Genomic DNA, 25,545 nt, shown 5'->3' with positions numbered 1-25,545 from the left:
CGGGCAGGGGGTCCCAGAAACGGCTATGGGTGCCGGCAAGGGCAGGGGGTGCCAGGGAAGGGCAGGGGGTGCCAGCAGGTCGGGGCTCAACCGTTGTCATTACCGCTTAAAAGAGTAACTCCTGTCCGCAATCTCTAACCTCAGGATTCATAAATCCTTTCATTTTTGGGTCAGTCTGACAACACAACCGTGCCCCGTGCTCTCTACACATTCCAGACAGGGCCAGGGAGCCCAATGCTGCTGCCACTAGACCCCTCTCCATGCCATGTCCCCCCACCTCCCTCTCCCTGGGCATGTCAGGGACCCCCCACCCCAAACGGGGCTGGTCCCCCCGGCCCCCCCGCCTGCCCAGCGCTGCCAGCTGTAACCGCAGCCCGGCCGTAACCCAACTCCTCCGCGCCTGGTCCCCCTGTCTCCGGTCACCGCGGCCGGTGGGAGACGCAGCCGGCAGGGACGGGGCTCGGGAGCGGCGGGTCTGGGGGCGGCTGAGCCGACAGCGCTGCAGGAGAGACCCCCGAGCACGGCCTCCCCCGTCCAGGCGCTGCGGGGCTGCGGCTGGAGCTGCCATGAAGAGCCTGAAGGCCAAGTTCAAGAAGGCGGACGTGAGTGCTGTCTCCAGAGACATGGGGACCTGCCCTGGGACGTCCCAGATTTCACAGGGACACCAGGACCTGCCCTGGGATGTCCATGGGGACATGGGCACCTGCCCTGGGATGTCATGGGGACCTGCATGGGGTGTCCCAAATCAAACAGGGACATGAGGACATGGGGGTCTTCCCCAGGACATCCCCGTTGTCACAGGGTCATGGGGACCTGCCCTGGGCTGTCCGTGGGGACCTGACAGGGACGTTTGTGGGGATCTGCCCCAGCATGTCCATGGGAACCTGCCAGGGATGTTCCAAATTTCACAAGGACACAGGAACCTGCCCCAGGATGTCCCAAATTTCACAGGGGCGTGAAGACATGGGGGGTCTGCCCCAGGATGTCCCCAGTGCCACAGGGACATGGAGATCTCCCCCGGGACGTGGAGTGGCTGCTCGCATGGGGACAGCAGCCCCGCGGAGGTCAGCACGGCCACCCTGGCCGGCGGGACTGAGCTCCCAGTGCACCCAAGGGTGCTCCCAGGGCCGGCGGTGGGAGCGGGGCACAGCAAAGGGAAAAAGGCAGCACCGGGGAGATGGAAGCGAGTCCTGGGTCCCCTCCTGTCCCCTCCCTGGGGACAGCTGCCAGTTTTCCAGCTGCCACAGCCAGCAGAGCCCACATGTCAATGCTCCTCAATTATTCAGCACCGGCCTGGCACGGGGCCGCGGGCTCTCGCCATCCTGCACACCGGGCAGAGGGTGACAGTGCTGTCCCAGAGCCCATGGCAGCACTGGGGACACGTGTTTGGGGACACACGGGCACACATCGAAGGCCCCCACATGGAGCCTGTGGCCTGCCCTGCTTGGGGTGCTCTGCGCCTCAGTTTCCCCACACTGTACTGGACACTTTGCGAATGGGGACGTGTGGGAGGCTCTTGCTGTCGTGTCGCCCCTGGGGTCATCCAGACACCCTTTGAATTTTGGTGTTCCCTCCTTGGGAAGAAGTTGCAGGCAGGGGGTCCTACCCCTCCCTTGGCCCCAGGGCTGGGGTGGGGGGGTAATCTGTGCCTCCCAGGGCAGGGCAGGGGGTCCCACGTTCCCCTCCTCGGGGTGCAGGATCTGGGTGGCAGGAGGATGCTCATCCCCTTGGTTTGGGGGTGCGTGGTGTGGCAAAGCTGCTCCTCCCCCGCAAGCCCTCCCGATATAACTGTGACCAGTCTGGCTGCTGGTCCCTCACTGGGACCTCGGTCCCTGCTCCGCCGGCGGGACGCGGGGCTGCCTGGAGCTGTGGATGCTGAGGAGGGAGGGAAGGAGGGGAAGGAGGAGGGATGGAGGGAGGGATGGAGGAGGGATGGAGGGAGGGATGAAGAGAGGCGGGTCCGGCTCCCACTGCGGCACCGCCCGGCCCCCCCGGGCAGCGATGCTGGACCCAGCCGGGCGTTGGGGTCCCCAGCGCAGAGCCCCGGGCGGGGGGCAGGGGGTGCATGGCTGCCCGCCGCCTGCTCCTCAGCACCATGAAGCAGATCTGCCTCTGCGCCGCCGCCTCCTTCGCGGTACGTCCCCGTCCTCCATCTCCGCTCCCCTTTAGTGACGTCCTGCGGGGTAAGATGTGTCACCCCCACCCCACCTGGGGTCCCCATCCCGGGGCTCCGCTGCATCCTCTTCAACCCACTTTGTCCTTGCATGACAAGGGCGTGGGGGGGAGCGGGCACCACCCTCCCAGTTTGCCCAGTAACCCTGGGAGGCTGGTTTATCCCCTGGTCCCGCAGAGCCGGAGGGGCTTGCAGGGGACACGGTGACACAGGTCCCACGCCTGGCACCAGCAGCAGGCTGGCGAGGGGCAGGATGCGGCTCCCAAAGGTGACATCCATTTCCTGCTGTCACGGCTGCAGCGAGTGCTGGTTTGTTGTCACCAGCTGCAGGGCGATCCCCATGCTGGTCCTGTCCCACGGTGGGTCACCGCCTCGGGATGGGGACATGCAGGACCTTGGGTCAGCAAGCTCCACATCCAGCCCCGGGAGGGGGTCATGTTGTGTCCCGTGTGTCCCAGGGAGGCTGGAGCCGTCCCGGGGGACCTGATGTCGCTGCCAGCTGAGCTCGGCCTTGGTGTGGAGCAAAGCAGGGCTGGGAACAGGCTTGGTGAGGAGAGCTGGGCAGCCATGGGGCTCAGGGACCCCCTGGGTGCTGGCTGTGTCACATCGGGGTCTTCAGGGTGACAGAGGCAAACCCTGGGGTAGGCTCGCTCCCAAACCCTACCTGTCCACAGGTAAACAGGGGCAGCTCTGTAAATGAGGTCTGTGAGCTGCAAACTGGCGGGGTGCTGCAGGGGATCCTCGCCCCAGTCAGCCCCCCAGTTAAAAGTACCTGGGGCCAGCACATCTGTCACAGCCACTTCTGTGGGCCCTGAGCAACCTGACGCGTAGATGAGGTTCTTAGGGACACGGGTTAGTGGCAGAGTTAGGTTATGGTTGGACTCGATGATCTTAAGGGTCTCTTCCACCCAAAATGATTCCATGGGTCCCTGCTCACTGCGGGGGGCTGGACTAGATGAGCTTTGAAGGTCCCTTCCCACCCAAACTATTCTGTGATTCTTGTCATCGCAGAGCCAGGACTGGACCAAGAACGATGAGAAGCTCCTGCAAGCCGTGGACTACAATGATGCCGGGAGGGTGACATCTCTCCTCGTCCGGAAGGGCCTGGTGGCCACCAAGTTGGACTCGGAGGGCAAATCCGCGTAAGTGCCGGCCCACGTCCCTGGGACGCCGGTGACACAGGGCTGGTCCAATGACCCTTGTTGTTGCTGCAGGTTCCACCTGGCCGCCATGCGGGGGAACGTGGACTGTTTGGAGGCCATGCTGGCTCACGGCGTGGATGCCATGACCAAGGACAGCTCGGGTGAGGGCACGGCCACCACACGCCCCCGGCGAACACCAGGGACCAGACACCCTGGTTGTTCCCACCTTGATGGCAGGTGTTGAGGGGACAAAGAGGACAGCCACACCTATGGGGGCTGGAAATTGTCCCAGCTTCCTACAGGGACTCAAGCACCAACCGATGGTGCTGCTGGAGATGTTCCATAACCATTCAGCCCCCATCTAGGCGATCCTCTGGTGTGTCCATCCATCTGTCTGTCCCCCAGCCGGTCCCCTCTGCCACAGACCCATTGTCTGTCCTCTGAGCCGTCCGTCTGTCCCTCTCCTCAGGTTACACTGCTCTGCACCTGGCATCCAAGCACGGCCACCCCCAGTGCGTCAGCAAGCTCCTGCAGGTACGGCGCTGGCAGCGGGGAGGATGCAGCAATAGCACCGTGTCCTCTGTGCCCTTCGACTCCCGTCCCTCACCAGCAGGGCTGCCCAGCACCCGCGTGTCCCTTCACCGTGTCTGTCTGTCTGTCTGTGCCCCTGTAACCCAGGCTCTCTTCCTCAGGCCTCCTGCCCCGTGGACGTGGCCGACGGCAGCGGCCGCACCGCGCTGCACCACGCAGGTGAGTGGGGACAGTGCCAGCCCCGTCCTGCGCCCGTCCCCGCGGGGAGCAGAGCGCTCAGCCTCTGTCCTTCTCCCCAGCGGTCAGCGGCTGCATCTCGTGCTCCGAGATCCTCTGCGATTTCAAGGCTCCCTTGAACGTCAAGGACAAGGTGAGGTCCCTCTGCTCCTCGCCCTGCTGCGCTGCGCGGAGCAGCACGGGGACAGGCGGGGGCTGCTCGGAAACGCAGCAGCTTCTGGGGTGGAAACGGAGCTGCTTCTGGGGTGGAAACAGAGCAGTTCCTGGGGTGGAAATGGAGCAGTTCCTGGGGTGAAAACACAGCAGTTCCTGGGGTGGAAATGGAGCAGTTCCTGGGGTGGAAATAGAGCAGCTTCTGGGGTGGAAATGGAGCAGTTCCTGGGGTGGAAACGCAGCAGTTCCTGGGGTGGAAACGGAGCAGTTCCTGGGGTGGAAATAGAGCAGCTTCTGGGGTGGAAATGGAGCAGTTCCTGGGGTGGAAATGGAGCAGTTCCTGGGGTGGAAATGGAGCAGTTCCTGGGGTGGAAATAGAGCAGCTTCTGGGGTGGAAATGGAGCAGTTCCTGGGGCGGAAACGCAGGAGTTCCTGGGGTGGAAATGCAGCAGTTCCTGGGGTGGAAATGGAGCAGTTCCTGGGGTGGAAACGCAGCAGTTCCTGGGGTGGAAATGGAGCAGTTCCTGGGGCGGAAACGCAGCAGTTCCTGGGGTGGAAATGGAGCAGCTTCTGGGGTGGAAACAGAGCAGTTGGGGTTCCCGGAGTGAAAACATGAAATGGGACGTGGCGGCCTGGGAGATAACGGGAGCAGGGTGCTCCGCGGGGGGATCTGAGCCTTGTCTGCGCATCCTCACCCGACCCTGCCCAGGACGGCTCCACGCCGCTCATCCTTGCCGCCAAGATGAGCCACTCGGAGCTGTGCCGGTACCTGCTGCACCGCGGCGCGGCCGTCAACAGCCGGGACCTGCAGGGGAGGTGAGTCTGCGCGGGTGGGGACGGGGGACGGACGGGCGGACAGACAGAACAAGCGCTGTCACCTCTGCTCAGGACGGCCTTGATGGTGGCCTGCGAGAACGGCAGCGTGGAGACGGTGGAGGTGCTGGTCAACGCCGGCGCCCGGGTGGCCGTGGTGGACTCCACGGGTCACGACGCCGCTCACTACAGCCTGGCCACGGGCAACGCGCTCATCCAGCACTTCCTGCAAGAGGCTGCTCAGCGCCGGTCCTGGGCCAGCGGTGAGGCCGCCGTGCCACCCCGGGGCTCCTTCTCCAGACCCACAGTGGGGGTCTCACCCTTGGGGTGATGTGGGGCAGGGCTGGAAGAGGCTGAGCAAGGCTGGGGGGCTCACAGCCCCTTTTCCCGCATGCTGGGGTTGCTTTTGCCTGGGCTTTGACCAGCCGAGAGCTGGGAGGTGGTGCTGAGCCTCGCTTGCCTGTCTCAGCATCTTGCACATGCTTGCACACACGTGCTCACACATGTGTACCAGCCAGCGTGTCTGTATGTGTGTCTGCACACACGTGTGTCCCTGCGGTCACACATCAAGTATTTCCGCATATTTGTCTGTCCGTGTGTCCCCCTGTGCACGCACGTGTCCCCCGCTGTGCCCACCCCCACCCTCCCCTAAACCTCCCCGCATTTCTCTTTCCTCCTGCCCTGCCCCACAGAAGAGGAGTCGCCTGAGCAGACGTCCCAGGTAAGGGCTGCCTGGCTGCCACCACCCCCAGGGTGACAGGGGGTCAGGAAGGAGCGGTGCCACACCAATGTGATGTCCCCTCTGCCCCGGTGCCTCCGCAGACATCTTCGCCCAGCCAGTCATCTGCCAGGGAGAAGAGCAACACCCCGAGGAAGAGGAAGGCGCCTCTGCCCCCGCTGGGCACCCCCAGCCAGGTGAGAGGGACCTGGGGGGTTCAGCTGGAGAACAGGAGCTGAGGGGAGACCTTCTGATCTCTGAACTGCCTGAGAGGAGCTTGGAGAATGGTTGGACTCCATGATCTTGGGGGTCTTTTCCTCCCGCGCAGGAGGACCGGGACGCCTACGAGGAGATCGTGCGGCTGCGGCAGGAGCGGGCCCAGTTCTTGCAGAAGATCCGGGGCTTGGAGCAGCAGGAGAAGCAGAGACGGGAGGTGCCAGCAATGCCACCGCGTCCCTAGGGGTGGGAGGGATGGGGACAGCAGTTATCCCTCCCTGTTTTCTCTCTGTGTCCCGCTAGCGGGCAGAGCTGGACGAGGGCTCCCTGCGCTCCATGGAGAAGCAGGTGAGGCTGGTGCAGAGGTCACGGGTGGGTCCTGGTGCTGGGGATGCCGTGGGGACTCCGGTGGCAGCAAAGGGGACCCCATGTCCTGCCCCACAGATCCAGGAGCTGGAGGAGAAGCTGGCGGCGCGGGATGGAGAGAAGGAGCAGCTGGGCAAGGAGGTGGAGGCTCTGCGGAGCCGCTTGTCCTCGCTGGAGGTAGGTGGGGTGGCAGCTGGCAGTGCGGCGGGCTGGGGTGTGCGGGGGTGACACCGCTCTGCACCCCAGAACGAGAAGGAAAACACGAGCTATGACATCGAGACGCTGCAGGACGAGGAGGGAGACCCACTCGAGTTCCCAGGTAGGGTCCTGCCGGCCTCCCAATGGCCCTGTGGGGTTGGTGGCAGCAAGTGGGGACGTGGGTGACACGGCACCCACAGGGGCAGAGCTGCTGCTCTCCAAGAAGACGCTGAGCCCCTCGGCTGAGGAGCTGCTGGCCACGCTGCAGGGGCAGGTGCAGTCCCTCACCGTGCAGAACAAGGAGCTGAGGGAGAAAATACAGGCAAGTCCCCATCTGTCTGTCTGTCTGTCCCTCTCCACGCCTGTCCCCTGGCCCTTGGTGGCCTCACTGTCCCCTTTTCAGGTGCTGGAGAACTACGAGCGGGACGAGAGCAACCCGTCCAGCCCGGGGGACGTGGTGCCCGGCAGCCTCTACCGCGCTCTCCAGCGTGAGCTGGAGCGGCTGCGGGCGCAGCGCTCGGAGCCGCCGCGGGGCACGGCCAAGGGGGACGAGGCCGCTGGGCAGGACGGAGCCTCGGGGCAGACGGAGGGGAGCGAGGCACAGCCGGTGTGGAGCTGGGGCGAGTGCAAGGCGGCGCTGGGCGAGCTGCAGGGGCCGCAGCCGCAGACCTTGTCCTCGGAGGCCGGTGCGGAGCTGGCGGAGGCGCGGGCGGCGCTGGAGGAGCGGGAGCAGCGGGTGAAGGAGCTGCAGGCGCGTCTGGAGGCGGCGGAGGCCGCGGCCTCCCTGGGGGCCTCCCTGGAGGAGGCGTCGAGGGAGAAGGAGGCCTTGCTGGAGCGCTGCGGGCGGGCGGAGGCCGAGGCGGAGGCGCTGCGGCGGGAGCTGGAGGCCAAGGCCAAGGACTGGAAGGCGGCGGGCGGTGCCGAGCCGGGGGCGCTGGAGCGGCGGGTGGCGGAGCTGGTGCGGCAGCAGGAGGAGGTGACGGCGCAGCTGGGCCGGCTGCGGGAGACACTGGGGCGCCGGGAGGCCGAGCTGGGCAGCCTGCGGGAGCAGCTGGCGGCGCGGCCGGTGGGGCGGCAGGAGCACGAGGAGGCGCTGGCGCGGCTGCGGCGGGCGCAGGCGGAGGCGGAGGGCCGGGTGTCGCGCGAGGAGCACGACCGCGCCACGGCGCAGCTGGAGCGGCAGGCGCAGGCGCTGCGGGAGCGCGCGGCCGAGCTGGAGGCGGCGGCGGAGGCCAAGGGGCGCGAGGCCGCGCAGCTGGAGGCCGAGCTGGCGGCGGCCGTGCCGCGCGGGGAGCACGAGGCGGCGCAGGCCGGGCTGCGGGCCGAGGCGGCGGCGCTGGCGCAGCGGCTGGAGGAGCTGTCGCGGCGGCACGAGAAGACGTGCGAGGAGGTGTTCAGGGTGCAGCGGCAGGCGCTGTTCATGAAGAGCGAGCGGCAGGCGGCCGAGGAGCGGCTGGGCGCCGCGCAGAAGCAGCTGGCGGAGGCGCAGGACGAGGCGCGGCGGCTGCGGGAGCTCCACGGGCACGCCGAGGACTCAGCGCGGCTGGTCAGGGACAGGGACAGGAAGGTAGGGGACGGGGTGGGGGTGTCAGTGTTGGAAATTGTGGCCTGGGTGCTGCGCGGGTGAGCTGAGCTCACTGGGTTGCGGGGGAGATGCGGCTGCAAACACGTGTTCGCACAGCTGTGCGCACACTCACACGTGTCTATGTACACACACGGTGCGCAGTGTACACCCACACGCGTGCTCACACACAACTGCACGTGATTGTGCACACTTTCACACACCTGCACATCACGTAGACCATGGAATAACAGAACTGTTTTGGTTGAAAAGACCCTCAAGATCAAGTCCAACTGTTCCCCACCCCCAGCACTGCCCCATGTCCTGAGAACCTCATGTCTGTCTGTCCAACCATCCAGGGCTGGTGACTCCAGCACTGCCCTGGGCAGCCTGTTCCAATGCCCCACAGCCCTTTGGGGAAGAAATTGTTCCCACATCCAACCTCAACCTCCCCTGGCGCAACTTGAGGCCGTTTCCTCTGCTCCTGGTGCTTGTTCCTGGGGAGCAGAGCCCGACCCCCCGGCTCCAAGCTCCTTTCTGTTGGCTGTAGAGAGCAAGGTCTCCCCTCAGCTCCTGTTCTCCAGGTGCACGCTTGCACACATCAGCGCACACACAGACACCTGCAGACTTTTGCTGCTCTTCCCCTTTTTTCCTCCCCAAGCTGAGACTGAAATTGGGGGCAGAAGTTGGGGGGGTGGGAAAGCCCCTGCTCTGCCTCTACTCATGGGCCACCCCGTGGGTGACAGCGGGTACGGCCATGGGGGGACCCAGGGGAGCTGGGGCTTGAGGGGTCCCCGTAACCTCTGTGCAGATCACGGAGCTCTCTAAGGAGGTCTTCAGGCTGAAGGAAGCTCTGAACGCCCTCCCCGAGCCCCGGGGACCCCCGCAGTCACCCCCCGACACCGCAGCGCTCCAGGCCAGGATCCGTGCACTGGAGGAGAAGCTGGTGGTGGGTACCGGGGGCTTGTGGCCATCACCTGGTGGGTTCTGGGCTCCGCAGGCCCCTAGCCCCGTGCTTAAACCCGCTCGCTCTCTCGCAGGAGACAGAGACGCAGCACAGTAAGGTGGTGACGCTGTACCGGAGCCACCTGCTCTATGCGGTGCAGGTGAGATGGGGACACGGCTGTGGGGGAACTGGGGACACTGGTGTGGGGCACCAGCCAGCCACATGTCGGTGGGAGGCAGCGAGGGGCTGGATCCAGGTGCCAACCCAGAGGCGCTCAGGCCATGCAGAGTCTCCCTGTTGTCCCCTCCGATGTCCCCACCAATGTTCCCTCCACCCCAGGGCCACATGGACGAGGACGTGCAGCGGCTCCTGTGCCAGATCCTGCGGATGCAGCGGCTGCAGGAGCAGAGCAGATGAGCCCCCGCCAGCACGGCCGCACCGCAGAGCTCGGTGGCACAGCTGGTGACACGATGGAGGGGACAGGCCTGTGACAGCACCTTCTACACCCCTTTGCATCTTGGGGATCACCCTGTCACTGGCACATACACCCGCAGCCCTGCTGCCCCCACAGCCCAGCACAGCAGCAATAAAGTGTTTATATTCACACCAACACGATGGTTCGTCCCTGGGGGGGATGAGGATGGACACAGGGGGCTGGGGTGAGGTTGATGGAGCTGGGGACATCATCACTCTGGAATTTTGGGATCTGATCCCCTGGAGTTTGAGGTGGTTGTGTCATAGTTAACTCCTCACTGGTATCTGAACCTGCATTGCATAATGTAATTTTGGATAAAACCCGTTTGTAGTTGGTTTCTTTTAATCAGCTCTGTTTGGAGCTTGTTGCCTGCCTAAGGTGAGCTTTGGGGTGTCTCTGTGTCCCCTCTGTGGCTGCGGTACCCCTGCTGTCCCCTGTTCCCACAGGTCCCTAGAACGGGGCAGCTGAGTGTCCCTGACATGAGTGGCTTTGGGCGGTGGCTTTTCTGACACCTGCCTGCAGTGTTCCCAAAACAACAGCACCGGGGACGATGGGGACAACGGTATGGGGGCCCGTAGGACCAGGAGGGACTGGGGCAGCTGGGACGGCGGTTTGTGGGGCACTGGGGGACTCGGGGACAGCGCTAAGCCCGGTCCAAGCGGGGCGCTACGCGGCGGCACCGCCAGGCGGCGCTGTTCGCACATGCGCAACGCGGCGCCCGCGCCGTTCCCGCCAGTGCCGCAGAGCGCGTTCGCGCATGCGCAGGGCGGGCCGCGCGCTGCCGGCTCCTCCCGCCCCAGCGTCGCCATTGTTACCTGAGAACCGAACCGGGTTTTCCACTCGTACTGATTTATGGTGTAACAACCGGTGGAGAAATAAACACAAACCCCTCCAATGCAAGAGAAGGACGTGCAGGTTCACACTGTCACAGGGTCCTCACGCCCCCCCAAGGCGCCTCGTCGCTGCCGCCTCAGCTGCTCCTGAGAGGTACGTTGCCAAAGACACTGGAAACAAGAAATCAGTAGCTGTAAACTGGTTTTATTATTATTTTTGAAAAACGGAATGTTTCATTAACAGAAACTTGAAGTGATGTTTGACCAAGAACACGTTTATTACAATAAAAAGAAACCAAACAGACCGGTTGATGTAACATTTGGCCACAACACGGCAGCAGTCTCGCTGTTTGCGATCACACATTCGAGGTGGCTCCGGTTAATCGAATTCACCCTTGTCTTACGGCATTAAAAAATAACGTATCTATAGGTATAGTACAGCGGTGTCAGTATCGGCGGGTGAAACGCGGCTCGGTCGGTCTGTCCGTCCGGTCCGGGGCAGCGAACACCTGGAGGCCGCCGGGCCCCCCCGGGCTCTGCGTCCCAGCGAAGCCTCCGCGCCTGGAACAGACCAGAACAACTGAAAACCACCCGAAAAGTCAACAGCGCCAGGACGGGGAGACTAGAGGTTTGCTTAGTGTTTTTTCCTACTTGCCAATCCGTAATTATGTAGAAGCTGAAAGCAGCGTTTTTCACAGGGATTTCTGCTTTTAGACAGCTCAACTATTATAAAAACATAAGCGCTCTGACAAAGCTTCTTACCCCGACATCCCTCCTCGGTTCATCACATGGCCTGGTCCTGACTGACCAGGCATGCTTCTATCACCACCTAATTTAAAGAAAAAGAAGAATAAAAAGCCAACTTGATGTTTTCCTATAAAAAAACAACACCTTTTCCCCAGAATTTTATTGGCTTTCTCAGTAACGCTGTTAAAGCTCCATAGGGATTTTAACTATCGCTCATTCGGCAGCAGTAATTCATAGAATAAAACGCGATCACACTGGTAAGCAGCAAGTGTACCTTGCCATCTCTCATGATCCCGTCCCATCACTCCTCCAGCCACATTTCCCTGCCATGAACGATCTTGATGCCCCTCTAACTTTCGACCATGATCTCCCCAGTCACGTCCATCTCTTAAAAAAATAAAAGAACATCTTCTAGGTGTGTCCCTTATCTGTTTAGCACCACAGGGTAAAGCCAAACACCGTACCCCATACACAAGTGTATCAAGCGGTTAATCAAGCTGTATCTATAGCCACTGAATCATTGCATTAAAAACCGGTCAAAGAGAAACAAGAAACGCGCTGAACAGCATCCTTTGCAGAATAAAGCTCGTCTCTTTCTGATCTACAGAGACATAATTAGTGTTGCAATGTACTAGTTAAATAGGGAGCAATTTGTTGACCACGATTCCTTCGTCTGGTGCATTTAGGAAGAACTGAACATTAGACACCTAGCACGACTGGCTGGTTTAAAGAGAAGCTGCTCTGATTCCAGAAGAGTCTCCGTTCCACACAGCTCACTGCTGCGGAGATTTTGATCCTTAAAACCTGACCGCTAGCCACAAACGGGACTTCTGCAGGCATTACCGGAGCATTTCAATCTCACCTGCAGAAAATAAACTTATTTAGAAGAGAACCAGAGTTACGCGCTGAGCTAACTGAGCAGCACGTCTTTACTCACTACAACGCTCTGTTCTGTGCAGCGGAGCTACACGTGCTAATCCCTTGGAGACAGGATTCACACTTGTTCAACTGCTTCTGCTGTCACCTTCAAAGGTCCACGGAATGTTAGTATTTTAAGAACCAACAAATCCCTTCCCTTATGTTATCTGCACTAACCGCGGCTGGGGGGGAATCCCTCTTCCTTCGCTCATTCTTCTGTCGGAGCCGTAGCCGCCCCAGCTATCGCGGGAGTGACGGTCGGGGCCTCCGTGGCGTTCGTCCGGGTAATGCTGGAAGGCAAAGGGTGGAGACCCGTGCTAAGAATCAATGCAGGGTTTATTTTAGGATTGCAAAAATTCAGTTCCTCAAAGGCTGCCTTTCTAGAAGCTGTCAGAAAAGAAGAAAGTAGTCGTCTCGTTTTGTCCTGGTTCCATTGGTACTGCTGTGCGCAGTTCACAGTTCGCTTTGGTTTTGTGTTGTTTTGGTGGTTTTCATTGTGGGGTTTTTTTTCTTTGGAGGTTTTTTTTTGGGGGGTGGGGGGGGTTTTTTGGCTTGGCAGAGTGGTTTTAAGGCTTCCTTTCTGGCCCTATTCCCAGCTCTCTCCAGAAAGGAAAGGTACTGATTTCACATCAGTTATTTTCTATAAACCATTTAGATAAACGTTAGACAAGGGACCCCTTGCCAGTGATGAGACAGCACAGTAACCACCTCTGAACACAGTCCAGACAAATTTCAATTGCCACACACCAGCCTGAAGACCTGCCGTACCGCAGCTCCCACTGCTCGGAGGTTCCCCCGCCCCAACCTCTAGCAAGTTTAATAACTTATGTTCTGCACATTCATGTACAAAATCAGGTACGGCTCAAACATCTGCTCAGTTTAAACCTGGCGGCGGTTGCATTTAAGAACCAGGTAGCACGCACGCTTGTGTGTTTTGCACTTCGGGGTTATGTTTTTTGGCTTTTTAACTGAAGCTGTTGTTTGGGTATAACCCACCTGCCCATCTCGATCTGGTATTCCTCTCGAACCATCTCTTCTGGAACAAAAAAGAGAAGTGGCAGTTCAGTCACCACAGTAATCATCACTCCAACGTCTTTATGAAATAACGCATGAGAATTTATCTTTTTCCTTTAATTTGTATTAGTCTGTAAGTCTGATTGCCGCTGTCTCTTTAGTGGTAAGATGTTGACATGAGTTCTTGTTTCATAGCATAGAAAGAGATCAAAGTAACATCTATGACTGTAATATGGGTAAGCAGGGGACCAGAAGGCCGGTCAGGTATTTGATGGTGCCAAAGGAGAAACGGAGTGAACCCACCAGATCAGAAATGAGTTACAAGCAAAGCTAAGCAGCATTTTTTTCCAAAGACCCTCTGAGAGCAAAGCGAGAAGTCTCAATAGCACTACACAAAGTATTTTTGCATTCTGTGCAACTAGAAATCTATGTTAGCCAGGCTGCAAAGGTGAAAGTAAAGGACGTTTTAAAGCCAAAGGAAATGGCTAAATCTTAGGGATGCATAAATCAGATTTCCATACATCTCGAGAGGATCTGTAGGATCTCCCTCTGCATCACAGCAGACTGCGCTAAGACTCGGCTTATCTTTATGCAGCCTCTTTCCGAGATGTCCGTAAAGGGTGGAAGCCCAGGATTTGCACACACATATAAAATTAGACACGAGAAATGCACAAAGGTAATTTTTCTCACTCTTCTTCTTTTGGCATCCTTCAAGCCATTAGGTAAGCCGCAAAGACATCTAATTTCTGTAACGGTATAGGGAGAAAAGACACCGCCTTGCTGACCTGTCCAAACAGTGATCTTGGTATCGGCCGCGATCCCTGTGGTCGAAGTCATGGAAGCGATCCTGACGACTGAACTCAGAATGATACCTGTCATCCATCGCCATTCGCTTCGCCTCTGGCCAGTACAGGTCATCTCGTCTGCAAAAACAGGTCACAATTAGTAGTAATCTCAAAACAATCTTCCTTTCCTGCTCTCTTAGTATCCAACCTCATTCAATCCAATCATCCAATTGTTTTTGATCTATAATTCAAAGCTCTTGTGTGTTAGGCAGGCATTGCGGTTCAGTTTCAGAGGAAGCCAGGTGTATCAACACTATACAAAAAGCTTAATCTCAATATGTGCTGATGTGAGAAGAGAATAAGTATCTGTTCCTGACAGCAATCCTGCTTTGGAGTCGATACGCAGAATTTCTACTCTCGGTCACCCCTCTTTGGGAACCAAGAATTTTAAACCTGCTGTAACAAAGTTGTGCTGATAGCTACACAAGTACGACATCTGCTTTTTCTCAAGATTGATATTAAAGTGATAAAAGCAACATGGAAATACTCTTTCAGTTGTGAGCTCCCCAACTGCTTCAGCCAGACTACTCACAATTTATGCAACTTTAGAATGTGCTGTTTGTAACTGGATGTGGCCGAAGGGTTTGGAGTCTCATAGTGGCTGTTACCTGCCGTCAGGATCGTAGGGCCTCCTCATGGCCGAGCGCCGCTCCTGTTCGTAGCGCAGCTGCTCCTGCTGCCGCCGCAGCTCTTCCCTCTCGCGCTGGATCCGCTCCTGCTCCCGCCGCCTTTCCTGCTCGATGTGCATTCGCTCTCTCTCCAGTCTCTCCCTCTCCAAGCGCTCTCTGTCAAGACGCTGCCTTTGAAATTCCAGTCGTTCTCGCTCCCTCTGGAGCCTCTGCCTTTCATCCCGCTCGTGAATGGCCTGAAGACGTTGTTCTCGTTCTCGCCGCTCTCTCTCTCTAATTGAAAAAAGAGATATTTCATTTTCAACTGAGACTCTTAAGTCTAAGCTTAATTGCTTCTTTGTTTTGGGTGGGGTTTGTCCCTGCCCCCCCTTTTTAAAGTTTCTGTGTTCTTCCCACTACTTAAGTGTGAACTAAATCACACCTACTCTAGTCAGCTGTGAAAAAGCACCTACAAAAGCTGTTACTCAACAAGGCTCCTGAGGAGCACAGGCTTGGAGAAGATTGATTTCAGTAGTAAAAACATTCATAAATGCGCATTATATCCGTTCTATCAACAGATTTGTATCAGACTGATCTAAGATCCTGACGTTGGAGGGCCAGCATGACACTACTATGGAGTCTGTTCAAAACCCAGATAAATAGAAACAAATTCCATTCAAAGTTTAGAGCAGAACTGGCAAAACTCACCGGCGCCTTTCCGTTTCCCTGATTTCTCGCTCCCTCTGTCTCTGACGTTCACGTTCTCGCTGCTCTTTGATTTTATCAAATGATAAAATGTCTTGTTTTTCTTTGCTCTCAGACTTCCGATCCTGGCTTTTTGTACTCTGCGTTAAATCAAAACAATATGTTAGCTGAACGCTGTGCATTTTGAGCTGAAATTCCTAGGTCTATCTTGTGCCAACCTGAACAAAACAGACTACAGAGGTAAATAATGTTGGAATTCCATGGAAAAGTAGGTTGGGGAACAGGACCCTAAATTGGACGAGAGCTTGTAAAGAGTTTAAATATATAAAGTCTAGGGGCACACGAACTGGCTCACACTGGTGGCAAACGACACACCACTGCAAAGGTCACCACACTGCACGCCAGGGAAACACGTCATCTTAGCACCATTTTCCAACTGCAATTCTACTTCTTCAACTAGGGCAGCAGCGACAAAAACTATAAAGAAGGTGACGCATAAACATTTACCTTTGCAGCATCATTAACACCCTAACGCTTTCTGAAAAGTGATAAAAGGGTAACTGTTCCCAATATGCAAGGCAAAAAAACCCTTCAGCTACATGCATATACAGCTATTTGACATCTATTTTATTACACAAAGGCTTCTCTGAAAGTTGTACTTACCCTCTCTTTTGATGTAGAGGTTTTCACACTAATAACTGGTTCTCCTTTAGATTTATCCATTACCACTGTCCTTTCAGTTCCTCGACTTGCTAGAAAACAAAATACATCTGAGCATAAATTATATGCAAGACATTCAAACATTCCTGTGAGACTTAGAACTGTCAAGATACTAAGCAGTAAATTATTTTGTTGAGGTTTTATACTTACGGAAGAATACATTCATGATTCAAATAGCTTGTCAGGATTTGGCCAAGTTGGGCATGAGGGCAGCAGAGCGATCAGAAACTATGTGAGTGTTTTCTGGCAGGGCAACAGTTTTTGTTCAACAGGAAAACCTCTGTATTCCTAAGCATGCCTCATGCTCTTTTTACTGAATTCTGAATCACATCTGGTAAGAACTTGGGATGGATGGTAAAAGAGTCTGGGGCCCAAGTGATTTTCTCTTCCCTCCTTCCAGTTTTGGGTGATGACATGGGAGGGAATAGAAAAATTCAGTCTGTAAACAACTGGCTACAGGACTGGTGCTACAGGCAGGGAACGGGGAACTGCTGGAGAGAGTCCAGCACAGGGCAACAAAGATGCTGAAGGGAGTGGAGCATCTCCCGGGTGAGGAAAGGCTGAGGGAGCTGGGGCTCTGGAGCTGGACAAGAGGAGACTGAGGGGGGACTCATTCCTGGGGATCAATATGGAAAGGGGGAGTGTCAGGAGGATGGAGCCAGGCTCTTCTGGTGACAACCAGTGACAGGACAAGGGGCAATGGGTTCAAACTGGAACACAGGAGGTTCCACTTAAATTTGAGAAGAAACTTGTTGGGGTGAGGGTGGCAGAGCCTGGCCCAGGCTGCCCAGGGGGTTGTGGAGTCTCCTTCTGTGCAGACATTTCAACCCGCCTGGACACCTTCCTGTGTAACCTCATCTGGGTGTTCCTGCTCCATGGGGGGATTGCACTGGATGAGCTTTCCAGGTCCCTTCCAACCCCTGACGTTCTGGGATTCTGTGAACTCCGAGGTTTGCAGAAGCTGAAGGGCTTTTATAAACAATATCCTTGAAAACATTTCTGAAAGGCAGCTACAAGTACCTGATTTGCTTGCCCTGGATCTATCGGAGGATCCGGCCTTTTGTTCATCTTTCTCTTTTCCTTCTTTTTCATCTTTTCCATCTTTTTCTGATTTCTTAACATCATCTTTTTTATCCATCTTCTCCTCCTTCTTAACACCAACAGACCTAGAGGTAAACTTTGCTTTAATAAGAACCTGACAACAGTGCTAAATAAGCACTCTGGTCAGGCCAACTATGCCAAGAAAAAAAACCCACCAAACCAACAGCACCACAAAAACCCTCCAAAATATACCAACCACTCAAACAGCCCATCAAAACAACACACTAAATCCCAGAAATACTTGTTAGTTCCAAGAGCAGACTAAGCCGGTGTCAAATCAGAGGACAAACGACTCTGATCAAAATGATGCTTCACCCAGCAACAAGTTGATTTGGTGTCTCACGATATAACAGACAAGTTTTGATACTAAACACTGGTGAACTCTCTATTTCTGAACAGTGGGTCAATTAAGACGCACTTACTGCAAATGTTATATTTTCAAGTACTACCCCTATTTCAGATGCAGTATAAAGCAGCAAATTGAGATGTATTACAATTACTGTTAGCTTTGGTCACATTTGCATTTTAAACATGGAAAAGATACAAAAAGCACTTTACTTCTCCAATTTGGATTCTGCAGAATGGTGCCTGTCTTTTTCCTTCTTTGTTTCACCTTCCTTTTTGTCTGATGGCTTTTTCCCAGCTGGTTCATTTTTTGCCTAGAATTTCAGCCAGAAATATTTCCATAATAAGAGACAAGACATGGAGCTCGCACGGTTCTGTTTTCATTGCGCTGTCGTAGAGCAGCTACCACTTACCTTTTCCACAGAAATCATTTTTCCATGCAGCTCTGTCCTGTGGAGGTGATTAATACACTTAGTGGCTTCTTCCGATGTCGACATGGTAACGAAGCCGTAGCAGCGAGCGCCAGGGCTGCGAGCGTTCGTCACCACTTTCGCACCGACCACCTTCGGGAAAAACATGACTGTGTGTTTGCTAGCACCAAAAACCAGAAAACTGCCCTCAAAGATGAGATTTCTCCAATGGCCACCCCTTGAAATGGAACCGTTTGGTTCATTAACTACCGTTGGACACCCAAGATGTACAGTTAGACTACAGTGCACTAGACGAGAGGCCACCGGTCTCTCCTGTCAAGAATTGTCTCATTTTCACAGATATCTGCCTGGGACACTCTGAATTCTGGATTTCTATCCACTCCCTTTCCATTTCAACCTTCTTTATGAAGCGTGCTGCTTTCGGATGCGGTTTCAAAAGAACAAAACAAAGCTACGTGCTTAGCCTACCCAGTTATTCATTAGGAAAAATAAGAGCTAAATTTAAGGTAATCCTTTTCAATTAATAAAACGCTTAATTAATTTACACACCCGCTCCGTACCTTTCCATACTTGCTGAAAAGATTCTTCAAGTCAGTGGCTCTAGTAGAGGAGGAGAGGCCACTGACCCACAGATTCCTGCCAGAGCCACCACCCGCACGGCCTAAGGAACAAAACCACCAAACATAAAAGCCGGTGTAACACAAGAATGCAACAGGGAAAAGGTGATCACCCTAGAAACCCCACTGACTTTGTCAGCTAAAAAGGTTACACAAGTTGCATAAACTGAAATGTACAATTCATGCTCGGAAGGTTTTATGTTACAACTGCATTGAGGGTTGACAGAATGAACAGGCCAAACCACACGCAGCATCAACCTAGAGATTTAGGCATCTGGTAAGATTTGTCAGACAAATCCTGGTCTTGCCAGTGCCCATTACCATTCGGGAAGCCAATGGGATCCAATATAACTATTAGAGTGAAAACATACGCATGCTGAGCAAATTAACAGGACACAAATAATAAGCAATGCAAGTCAAAAAGCAAGCAGAACTATTACTCCATTTGCTCCATTGAATGCTCACTTGCTATCATTGACTCACAAGTAATGGGTAAATTTGACCCCATAACATATTTTTTCCAAGTCATTTGTACTTTTATTTCTTTTTAATAAACATACCTTTGTCATCTTTTGAGATTATCTTTGTATCTCTGTCCTCCTCCACAGGGCTAAAGACAAAACACCACATTACTCAGCCGACCAGACGCAAAAAGAACGTTAATTCTAGATTATGCACTAAAATTGGATACCTACCAGTAAATTAGCTCTGAAATAAACACTGTCTTTCCAAATTTATAGAAGAGTGACAGGAAATATGGGATTTGTATCCTTACATAGACAATTCTGTTTTGTGGATGACAGAAATAAGAGTAATTTAAGGAAACAACCTTTGAAGGTTGAGGAAGGAAGGAAATCAAACCCTCTGTGTTTAGAAAAAAATATCTGCACATGAAGAAATCAAACAGACTCTTTAGGAATAGGCTACAATTTCATCAGTCTCGGTGGCCAATTGAAGGAAACAGCTTATGCGCATCACTTAACGACCAATGAAAAAAGATAGCATCTGGTCTAGAACGGAGAAAAAACAAACCTCTTTTTCTGATCACCGCCCTCACTGGCTGAGGACTCTTTAGTAGCAGGGGGTTCCTCAGAATTAGCTTTGTCTTCTGTTTTCTTCGCATCTTCTTGGCCTTCTTGGCCCTCGGGACCTGCGCCTTTGGCCGCTGTTCCCCCACTAGAGGCTTCCAGGCCTTGGGAGCGTTTGCTACTCTGATCGCTTGGGGTCTCTACCACTAAAGAGCCACAGTCCGGTTTCTCTTCCTCTACTGGCTGTTCACTTGTCTCCCCTTTCGCTACAACTAAACGCTTTGCTTCCTTCCTTGCCAAAGCTTGTGCCGATTTGCTGTCCAAATCTAAAGCATCTTCCTCCACCTGAGCGGCAGCAAGAGCGTCCTCTTCCTCCGCCAGCCTCTTGCCTGGCACCGCGTTACTCGCTTCCTGCGCATGTGGCCGCTCCGCTTCGGAACTTTCTTCGTTAAGTCCTTCAGATTTACAAGTTTCCCCCAAAATGTCGAGTATTTTCTCATTTTCTACGGATTTAACAGGAATAGAATGGCACAAGATTTAATCACCAGGGAAATACAGCAATCACAAATGTGGAACTGGCATGGCTGCCACACTAACACCAAGAGAACTGCTAAGCTACACAGAGATTGGAAAACCCTAAGTGTACACAGTGTGAAAAGTACCGCGCTACCTGCTGTCTGACAAACTACCAAACCAGCCCTACAGTGTTAACAGGCAAGAAAAATGCCCCCAGACTTAACAAAAACCTTCTGGCTGTTCCTGGATATTCTTCAGCAAACGGTTCAGCTGTTTCTTCTCTAGTTAGCTTCCAGAGTCCGAGACGCTGAACTGAACGTACCAAGGCACTGAGGGTTCAATTTTTAAATCTCTGTGAAATCCTTTTAGAGCGGACAGTCCAACATGAGAACTGGGCATCTTCTGATGGTGCGTGAGAGTGTTTGCAGTCCAGAAAGCGAATAGGATCTGTCGAAAATTCCTGGGATGACAGTGAATTCCTTCTTCTGTATCCAGTCACTCTTTAACTTGTGTTCTGTGCCAGAGCTTTTTATTACCTACGCTCCTCTATTTATATCCATAGAACTACAGTACAGTGTGATATCACAAGATCTGTTTTCAGAACCTTCACATCTTTAAGGGCCATTCCTTAACTCCACTGTAGGCAATAGCTCTACAGAACCATTTCATCACATCAAAGACATCTTTTCAAAAAGCACTTATTCACAGATCTGGTGATATGACAGGGTTTCCAATCTCTATGACCCTGCATGACCTGGATTGTGCACCATAATAATGTATACTACAGTAATGCATTAAAAAAGAAAAAGTAAATAAATAAAAACCACACAAAAAACCCACAGGGCCACAGAAAGAATTAAATGAAGAATGAAACTGCTTCAATGCTCAGGATTTTTTTTTCCATTTAGACAAAACCAACCAAACAAAATAAAGCCCACCACAGTACCTGGCTCCAAAGGTAACTCTTCAAGATCCTGCAACAAAAGAGATTTTAAAAAGGAGAAACGTCACTATTTCTTAAGAATCACAGAATGGGCTGGGTTGGAAAAGCCCTCAGAGCTCATCCAGTCCAAGCCTTGGTCCAACTCCAGCCCATTGACTAGATCATGGCACTAAGTGCCATGGCCAATCTCAGTTTCAAAACCTCCAGGGCCGGTGAGTCCAGCACCTCCCTGGGCAGCCATTCCAATGCCTGACCACTCTCTCTGCAGAGAATTGCTTTCTCATCTCCAGCCTCAATTTCCCCTGGCAGAGTTGAAGCCCATGGCCCCTTGTCCTATTGCTGATGCCTGGGAGAAGAGCCCAATCCCCACCTGGCTAGAACTGCCCTTCAGGTAGTTCTAGAGAGTGCTGAGCTCAGCTCTGAGCCTCCTCTTCTCCAGACTAAACAAGCCCAGCTCCCTCAGCCTCTCCCCATGGGTCTTGTGTTCAAGTCCCTTCCCCAGTCTTGTTGCTCTTCTCTGGACCCGCTCCAGCACTTCAATCTCTTTCCTGACCTGAGGGGCCCAGAACTGAACACAACACTCCAGGTGTGGCCTCCCCAATGCAGAGCACAGGGGAAGGATCACTGCCCTTGTCCTGCTGACCACGCTGGTTTGGATACAGGACAGGACACCATTGGCCTTCTTGGCCACCTTGGGCACACTGTTGGCTCATGTTGAGCTTCCTGTCCATTAGTCCCCCAGGTCCCTTTCTGCCTGACTGCTCTGCAGCCACTCTGTGCCCAGCCTGGAGCGCTGCAGGGGGTTGTTGTGGCCAAAGTGTCAGGAACGGAGCAGTTCCAGCTCTCTTGTCAACACAGGGTAGGTGCATTTTTAATGGGAGTTAAATAGAATGTAAGGCACCGAGTTCATTTGTATAACAGATAAAAAGATAAAAAGAATCAAACCTACCACCCAAACTCACTATACATCCTACATATATGACCTCAGAGATAGATCTAGATCTTTGTCTGTATGATTAAATTAGAGAGGCATTACTTGTTGTTCTTTGCAGAGTAAGAATGCACTCACTGGCTACTACCTGTTCATATACTGGTTTAGCGTACAGTTTATATAGCATTGATTATGCCTTTTTGTTTGTAAAAAAAATGGGTTATGACCTACCTTTACTATGGTTAAATCAGATGAAGAAGCATCTAAACTGTTTCCGACATCTTCGACCTGTACCTTTAAAAAGTAAAAGGAAGACGCTTTGTCATCTAACACAAAATGCTATTGTGAATGAAACCTGTATGAGAAATGGAATATTTTATTTTCACTGACAACTGACATTAAGCAAGTATATCTAGCATCCAAAACAGCCAACAGGGGTAAAACCTGCCCAGTGCACCTCGAGCCTTTTCCCGATCCCCACCACCTGCACAAGCTTCCATGTTACGTCTCCAATAAGTTTGTCAGCTCACAAAAATCTTTTAAAGATAGGTATACTGTTTTGCTATTTAATTAAAAAAAAAAAGAAAAAAGAATCTGATTCCACACACAGAAGAGATGCATACCATCACTACTGGTATTTCTCTTGGTTCTTCTTTAATCTCTGAAAACTGTGGGGATGCCTCCAAGTCACCTACAGCACATTCTGTAGGCTGATCGGGAAGTTCTTTCACTGCTGCATCAGCATTTTCTTTACTATCAGACAGTGAGTCAAGAATATTATCAGCACTGTAATCCTCTCCGCAATCTACTGCATTGCCATTATCTATTTCAGCTTCATCTAACACACTAATATCCATCATGTCAATATCCTGCAAGTTATCCAAACTTGCTTCAATATCCTCCTGTAAAAAGAAAAAAAGTATATATAATAGTGATTGTGACTGGAAAGCGGTGCTATCATTACTTGGCTTCAAACGCAGCCGTACGTACCTGTCCATCTCCCGAATCCTCTTCCAGGCCGTTATCTTCTCCTCCGTCTTCATCTGCTCTACGTCCTGGCAACATTACCACCGTTAGAACGAAAAGAAAGTAACAACATGCAACCTTCAAGTTTGTTTTTATTGGGTTTTCCATCAGAGTTGGAAGAGAGGGGCGGAGAACCTCTCTAAGTGCCCTGTACCTTTGCTGCTTCTTTTTGGTGTTTTCTTCATGATATTTTCTGAAACCACTGGAATTTCATCAGGATTCCCCCCTTCCTCCTCAATAGCCTAGCAAGGGGAAAAAATAAAGAGATCAAGACAGACATAAAAACTCCATTTGCGCATTTCTGTTGAGTTTAAGAGCTGGACATCAAGAGCAGAAGAAATACCAAACCAAGAATCTAAGCGCTTTGAATTAGACACCAGCAACCTGAACATGAACCAAAGATCACGCGGGAAATCATAACGTGTGGGTGTAAAGTTTTTTGAAAGCGGTCATGGGCTTTACCTACACATAAAAAAGTCCATCCCACAGCACTCGCAGCAGCGCACGGCCACCGGAGGGTAAGAACCTCGCCTCTAGGAGACAAACATCAGTTCAACGGGGGTAGTTCACACGCTGCTAACATAAAACCATCCTGATGAAGACGGTAGAGAGGTGGGTAACAGACAAACACGCAGCAAAAAGCCGAGGAGACGACAGAGAGCTGTAAATCCAGGAGCCCAGTGCACGGCACAAACCCCAGTGGTGCGAATGGCCCGTGTCGTGCAGCTCCAGGCGCGCCGGTGGGTGAAACGCAGAAATAAACTCAGCATCAATGACGCTGTTAAGTGGCATTCTTTATTTTAACAGCGCTGGGGAGCTCTGGGCATCATCCTCCATCAGCGCTCCAAAGACTGGATGCTCTTCCATTGCTTACATCCACATCATTAATCACAGAATCACAGAATGGACTGGGTTGGAAAAGCCCTCAGAGCTCACCCAGTCCAAGCCTTGGTCCAACTCCAGCCCATTGACCAGATCACGGCACTAAGTGCCATGGCCAATCTCAGTTTCAAAACCTCCAGGGCCGGTGAGTCCAGCACCTCCCTGGGCAGCCATTCCAATCCTGACCACTCTCTCTGCAAAGAATTGCTTTCTCATCTCCAGCCTCAATTTCCCCTGGCAGAGTTGAAGCCCATGGCCCCTTGTCCTATTGCTGATGCCTGGGAGAAGAGCCCAATCCCCACCTGGCTAGAACTGCCCTTCAGGTAGTTCTGGAGAGTGCTGAGCTCAGCTCTAAGCCTCCTCTTCTCCAGACTAAACAAGCCCAGCTCCCTCAGCCTCTCCCCATGGGTCTTGTGCTCAAGTCCCTTCCCCAGTCTTGTTGCTCTTCTCTGGACCCGCTCCAGCACTTCAATCTCTTTCCTGAGCTGAGGGGCCCAGAACTGAACACAACACTCCAGGTGTGGCCTCCCCAGTGCAGAGCACAGGGGAAGGATCACTGCCCTTGTCCTGCTGACCACGCTCTTTTGGATACAGGACAGGACACCATTGGCCTTCTTGGCCACCTGGGCACACTGTTGGCTCATGTTGAGCTTCCTGTCCATTAGTCCCCCAGGTCCCTTTCTGCCCGACTGCTCTGCAGCCACTCTGTGCCCAATACCTAGCATTACCATTTTTGAAAATTTTGACATCTAGACTAAGAAATAAGTTCTGATGTTAGCCATAACTGTTTAGTTTCTTACTCACATCTATTAATTATTAGTTAAATATAAACCAAGCTCTTCTTCTAAATAATTTATCACTTAATTTTCCGTCCCACTCTTGTCATGCAGAAGGATCTAAAACGTGAAAAAACATCCCCTCGTTTTGCAGGTGGGCAGAGAGCACTGATAGTGCCAACTGGTTAATGATGGATATGTCTGTTATAACTTAATCACAGCATTTGCAGCTTCACGGAGAGCAGCTCAGTGCGCGGGGACTCCTACCCAGGGCGAGCCTGGGGCGGCCGAGGACGCCGGTGGGGCCCACGGAACTCCCGCTGAGCGCGGCGGGCCCCCCAGAACGCCCCCCGAGCCGCCCGCGGCCCCGCTGCCCCGGCCCCCGGCGCCATTTTCCGCAGCAGCGCGGGCGGGAGCAGCCGCGCAGGCGCCGGTGCCGCCCCCCCCCGCCCCCCGCTCACCTTCCGGAGCCGCTGCAGGAGGACGCTCTTGTTCCCACCGCTGTCCAAACTGCGCCGCTTGAGCTCGGCCCGCAGGTCTATCACCCGTAGGTCACTCAGCCGCCGCCGGTTCTCGGGCTCCGAGCCGGGGACTCCAGACCCGCCCAGGGACGGGGATTCTCCCTGCGCGGCCGCTGGCTGGCTGTCCGCCATGAGGCCGTCGTTTGGACTCGCACGCACGGAGCGAGGCGGGGTGAAAACCGCGGCGGGGAGCGGCGGCTGCGGCACAAAATGGTGGCGAAACCGAAACGCGGCGGAGAGAAAGGGGGAGGGGAGCGGAGCGGAGGAGGCGCAGCCCGCACGCGGGCCCGAGCGACATGCGCGCCTAAACCCCTCAGCGCTGGCGCTCCTGCGCATGCGCACTACTTCACCTCACTCCCGCACCGCACAACTGCGCAACCGCAGCCGGTTTCGGCCCTGGGGCGCATGCGCAAGAGCTCGCGAGCCGCCGCCGGGCGCACGAGACGCTTTCCGCGCCTGCGCGAGAGTTGTCACTCAAATTCCCTCCCAAGCCACGCCCTCTCCTTCCC

The 25,545-nt window shown here is 54.0% G+C and overlaps 2 protein-coding genes across 6 annotated transcripts; one reads left to right on the top strand and one right to left on the bottom strand.

Moving 5' to 3' along the window:
- Nucleotides 1–2: 2 nt before the first annotated feature.
- On the top strand, nucleotides 3–9,664 carry ANKRD24 (ankyrin repeat domain 24). 3 transcript variants are annotated; one of them, XM_065042198.1, is made up of 19 exons: nucleotides 8–602; nucleotides 3,185–3,315; nucleotides 3,388–3,476; nucleotides 3,785–3,849; nucleotides 4,008–4,065; nucleotides 4,146–4,216; nucleotides 4,946–5,052; nucleotides 5,125–5,312; nucleotides 5,742–5,770; nucleotides 5,872–5,964; nucleotides 6,096–6,200; nucleotides 6,287–6,331; nucleotides 6,428–6,526; nucleotides 6,596–6,668; nucleotides 6,748–6,869; nucleotides 6,951–8,114; nucleotides 8,920–9,057; nucleotides 9,149–9,214; nucleotides 9,394–9,664. In XM_065042198.1, exons 1-19 carry the CDS (start codon nucleotides 261–263, stop codon nucleotides 9,469–9,471), a joined length of 3,063 nt encoding a protein of 1,020 aa, XP_064898270.1. In that variant the 5' UTR covers nucleotides 8–260; the 3' UTR covers nucleotides 9,472–9,664. The 3 variants fall into 3 exon arrangements, with proteins under 3 accessions (XP_064898271.1, XP_064898270.1, XP_064898272.1); XM_065042200.1 differs by lacking the exon at nucleotides 8–602 and adding an exon at nucleotides 1,946–2,134; XM_065042199.1 differs by lacking the exon at nucleotides 8,920–9,057 and having other exon boundaries at nucleotides 3–602.
- An 883-nt stretch (nucleotides 9,665–10,547) lies between these two features.
- Nucleotides 10,548–25,534, bottom strand: LOC102096511 (scaffold attachment factor B1). Of its 3 annotated transcripts, XM_065042195.1 has the most exons (21): nucleotides 24,977–25,534; nucleotides 23,012–23,099; nucleotides 22,822–22,886; nucleotides 22,455–22,733; nucleotides 22,063–22,125; nucleotides 20,904–20,931; nucleotides 19,446–19,944; nucleotides 18,974–19,023; nucleotides 18,357–18,457; nucleotides 17,779–17,928; nucleotides 17,579–17,679; nucleotides 16,940–17,085; nucleotides 15,863–15,951; nucleotides 15,203–15,339; nucleotides 14,495–14,788; nucleotides 13,827–13,964; nucleotides 13,024–13,063; nucleotides 12,205–12,317; nucleotides 11,384–11,496; nucleotides 11,125–11,191; nucleotides 10,548–10,923 (listed from the first exon to the last, which is right to left on the bottom strand). In XM_065042195.1, exons 1-21 carry the CDS (start codon nucleotides 25,370–25,372, stop codon nucleotides 10,809–10,811), a joined length of 3,072 nt encoding a protein of 1,023 aa, XP_064898267.1. In that variant the 5' UTR covers nucleotides 25,373–25,534; the 3' UTR covers nucleotides 10,548–10,808. The 3 variants fall into 3 exon arrangements, 2 of the variants coding, with proteins under 2 accessions (XP_064898267.1, XP_064898269.1); XR_010468231.1 differs by lacking the exon at nucleotides 11,384–11,496 and having other exon boundaries at nucleotides 24,977–25,532; XM_065042197.1 differs by lacking the exon at nucleotides 22,455–22,733.
- Between the last annotated feature and the right edge of the window lie 11 nt (nucleotides 25,535–25,545).

Source organism: Columba livia, chromosome 27 (genome assembly GCF_036013475.1).
Source record: "Columba livia isolate bColLiv1 breed racing homer chromosome 27, bColLiv1.pat.W.v2, whole genome shotgun sequence".
Classification (NCBI taxonomy): domain Eukaryota; kingdom Metazoa; phylum Chordata; class Aves; order Columbiformes; family Columbidae; genus Columba; species Columba livia.
Note: the sequence above shows the minus strand (reverse complement) of the source record. Positions and strands in the feature narration are given on the sequence as shown.